The 4060-nt window shown below is 41.9% G+C and overlaps 1 protein-coding gene across 1 annotated transcript; it reads right to left on the bottom strand.

Annotated features, from left to right (window-relative positions):
- Positions 1-301: 301 nt before the first annotated feature.
- XCR1 (X-C motif chemokine receptor 1) lies at positions 302-1318 on the bottom strand. The gene has a single exon (XM_085311760.1). The coding sequence runs from the start codon at positions 1316-1318 to the stop codon at positions 302-304; it is 1017 nt and encodes a 338-aa protein (XP_085167886.1).
- Positions 1319-4060: the final 2742 nt, after the last annotated feature.

Here is a 4060-nt window from a genome sequence, read left to right as displayed (position 1 = left end):
AGGAAAAAAAAAAAAAACTAAACTTTTTCTGTTGTTTTTAAAAAGAAAAACCAATGAGAACAAATYCATCTCATGGAATAAAAAAGCACAAAGTGAAATTTACAGACAAATGAAGTAGCTTATCAGCTTCTCCAACCCACTGCAAATACTTTTTTTTGTTGTTGTTATTTTCCATACCTTTTACAAAGATTAAACTTGTTTATCTGTTCCTCAGGGAAGTACCTCTAAAAATTAGAGATTATCCATGGCTTTTAAAATCTGAAAGTTCATCCAGAATTAGCGCTAATGGCTAGGTGTTGCTTCAGTAGATGGACGCATCTTCATAGTGGAATTTGCCTTGAGAGCAGATCCTGGGGCTGGAGACTTGACCGATGCCACATGRTAAACATTGATTGCATAAACGTAACAAATGCCTCTTGAACTTGACCCCAACAAATACATAGAGCACAGGGTTGAGGCAGCAGTGGGAGAAGGCAATTTTACGGCTGATRTGAAAGGCAAAGTTGGAGTCCTTTTCATACTGACAGGTAGGTGGTGGAAAAGTAGTCAAAAAACTGAGGATGTTGTAAGGTGCCCAACTCAAGAAAAAAGCTACCACAATAATCAGGATGAGTTTCACAGTCCTGTGCTTTCTGCGAGATTTTGCTCCAAGCAGAATTATCAGTATCTTGAAGTAACAAAATACAATAATTGCAAAGGAAAACAGGAAGAGTATATTTCTCTGATAAATGTCCACCTTCTTCCATTTCCAGTCAGCATAATCACAGGTCTTCATGCCATCCAAGTCTTCCTGTACAGTGGTGTGAATCACTTCAGGAATCACAATTAATATGCTACAAGTCCAAATGGCCAAGCTCACCAGAAAAGCACAACACTGTGTCTGGGATCTCAGAGTTGAAAGGGGATTCACTACAGACAAGTACCGCAGAATAGTCATCAGAGTCAAAAAGAAAACACCGCTGTAATAGCCAGTGGAGAAAACAGCATTCACTGCTTTGCAGAGGAACTCACCAAAAATCCATCCGAAGGACTGGTCCACTGCCCAGAAAGGCAGCATGCAGGAGAAGACTAAATCAGAGACACAAAGATTCATGATGAAGACATTTGTTAAAGATGCAAGATTTTCATATTTGAATAGGATCCATAGCACTAGAGTATTTCCTAGCAGGCTGAGTAAAAATGCCAGAGTATAGAGGATAGTAGTGAGATGGGTGTAAAATACAAAATAGTTGCCCCTTTCACAGACATTGCTTTCATTAAAAGAGTATTCATATGAATAATTCTCATCTGAAGCAGGTAAATAATGTTCGTCATCCATTTGTCTATGCAAACCTCACACAGTTCTCCAACAGCTGCTTCAAAGAACCACGACCAACGACTGAAGCAAATTTTAGTGAAAATGAACACATTTACTAAACTCCCACTCTGGATGATTCTGTTTTAAGATATGAAAAGAAGCAGTGAAACTATTTTTTATCTTGTTTTGGGGAGAGAAAAGGATCGTTTCCTCTTATGACAATAGCATGAACAGGTAGATATGAAGATTTGCCCTCAAAGCAATGTTGAGATCTTAAATAACTAAGAATTCAGAAACTGAGAGGTTTTTAAAACAATGTGGTCAGTGACAACTGCTGATTATTAAACCTCTACTGTGACAAGGTTGAGGGTGCACTGGTTTTTAACCTAAGTATCTCAGGACTGTCAAAGCTGATCCTATATTTTAGCTTGTCGGCAGTGGTATTTTTTAGCAACTTTCTGAACACTTGGCCCTGTATATGGTTCTTTGTCACAGCAATTTAGCACAGCAGAAACTTAAAAAGCTGCTCAATACTGGTATCAACAAATGTGAGAATGAAAAAAGCAAAAAGCTGTGTTTCCTACAGATTTTTGTCTTCAGATTGGTTGATACCTAAAAATCTGCAAGCTTTGATGAAAGCATTTTCCATGCTGGGCAGTCATGTATCTTTATGGTTTGTTGATCCTCAGGGATGCAATAAGAACAGAGCCTTTTCCTCAGGGTTGTTGCTGGTTACCTGTCTCCCCATTTACAAATATGAATTTAAATCCAGCTTGAAGGTTGAAATTGACTGTCAGTGTCAAAAGTTACTGAGACTCAGAAGATAACACACAGTCATATAAATATCCAAGGGCAGCATATTCACATTAACCTAATTTCTTTATGAAATTAGCCTAAAATATGGGTACAGAAAAAATTAATAACAGCTCCAACCAATGGTTCAAAGTCCAGATTAACATCCCAGATGAAAGCTTACCTGAAGCACTATGTTTTTGACTGAAGCCAGTGGGAGACCCGCTACTAATTTCTGTGGAAAAATAATCACAACAAAGAAACTCTGACTCAGGCCAGGATTGTGCTGGTGACATTTTCTTGTCCTTTTTTCTTTCTTTCTTTCTTTTTTTTTCTTTCTTTCTTTTTTTTTTTTTTTTTTTTGATTAGAAAAAGTAGAATCTACCTGTCATACCAAGACAAGATACACTTCTGTAGAAAGATGGAAAGATAATGCCTACACCAGCAAGCAATGCCAGGAAGATGTGTAGCTGCTGATGTTTAATCCCATCTGCACTAGTAGGTGTCGGGTCAGCTAGAGCTTGGCTCGGTCAGCACRAATCAGGGAGCARCTATCARTTTGGATGTGGCCACTCTGTTTTGGAGACAGGGACGTGTGGCATTTGGTACCAGCTCGCCCCCGTAGTAGCAAATGGCCCGGGCAGGACTCAGTTATCACGGGAGGCAGAGTCTTAGCTGGAAACTGTGCCTGTGGCCCTCAGGCTACACCATACTGCCATCTTCAGGCACGTAGAACAACTTCCTCGCCAAGGACATGGTCCTCTCTGATTTCACTTGGCAGCACAGAGGGCACTTAAGCAACGCATGGTTTAGATTGATGTCATGACCATCACTGTGTCCTGTTTCAGCCTGGACAGGAGTTAGGGCTGCTCCCGAGCGGCTGCCCTAGGGAAAAAAAGGAGCCTTCGTGCAAAGAGCGAAGCTCCTCTGTGCACTGGACGACCATGATAACCAGCATCTTCATCCACTGCTGGAGACGCATGCAGGAAGGCTGCTCACTCGCCGGGAGCTGGGCTGTGGGGCCATTCCTCAGCTCTGCTCCTGCTGCCAGCACAGAAGCCATTTCCCAAAGGCCTTCCTTGTCCTCTTGCATCGAGTGTTTATCTTGGGCTGCAACAAGGCCAGGACAAAATAGAAAGGACACTTTGCTGGGGGCTGCAGTTGGAATGTAACACACTCTCTGCAGAGGTTGTTTTCCTGCTGTGCTGTTTCACAGGCAAGCAGCAAAAAAAAAAAAAAAAAAAAAAAAAACAGAGCAAAACTTGTCTGAAAACAAAATTGTATTTCCCTGGAGCTCCCTGCATACCTATCAGAGCTTCCAGATACTCTACCGAGCTGCTGTGTACTCAGGAAGTCTCCCAGGGATAGGTCTCTCCTTCTCAGCTCAACCTAGGAGTTATTTGGACATGTGCATGCCCTCTTCCTCCTTACCCAATCTCATACTTCTGCTGAAGGGTGATCAATGGCTGGAGACCGAAGACCTGCTACGGAGCATTGCTCTCCCTYCTGCTCACCATGCAATGCTGGGCCACACTTGCAGAGACCCAGTTTGCAAAAGTATTTTGAGACCAATGTCTGATAAAGGTTAAGTGCTTATTTTAAAAAAGGGGACATGAAACCCATGTGTTTTTTTTTTATCCAAGATTGGGTGATAAGAGGTGTTAAACTGTTTCTAAAGTCTGAACAGACTCCATTTTCCTGTGTTTGCTGTCCTTGACACCAATTCTGCTGAGTATGCAGGCACAAGTCATACAGACAGATAGCTGAGTTTGAAAATCCTCCTACAAACTCCAGCTGTTTCCACCTCTGTGTGTCTCTGTGCCTTGGTACTTTACCCAACTYATCCACAGTGCAGTATTGCACTCTGGGAGGAGCCAGAGGAACGGTTATATGGGGTCGGTGCAAAGCTTGCAGAATCTTTCCTCTGATTTTGTGCTAGGCACTTCTTGAGAAAGTGGAACAATGCTTTTG

Source organism: Rhea americana, unplaced genomic scaffold (genome assembly GCF_003343005.1).
Source record: "Rhea americana isolate MKP2758 unplaced genomic scaffold, rheAme1 scaffold_35, whole genome shotgun sequence".
Classification (NCBI taxonomy): Eukaryota; Metazoa; Chordata; class Aves; order Rheiformes; family Rheidae; genus Rhea; species Rhea americana.
This window is presented reverse-complemented; position numbering and strand designations above follow the sequence as displayed.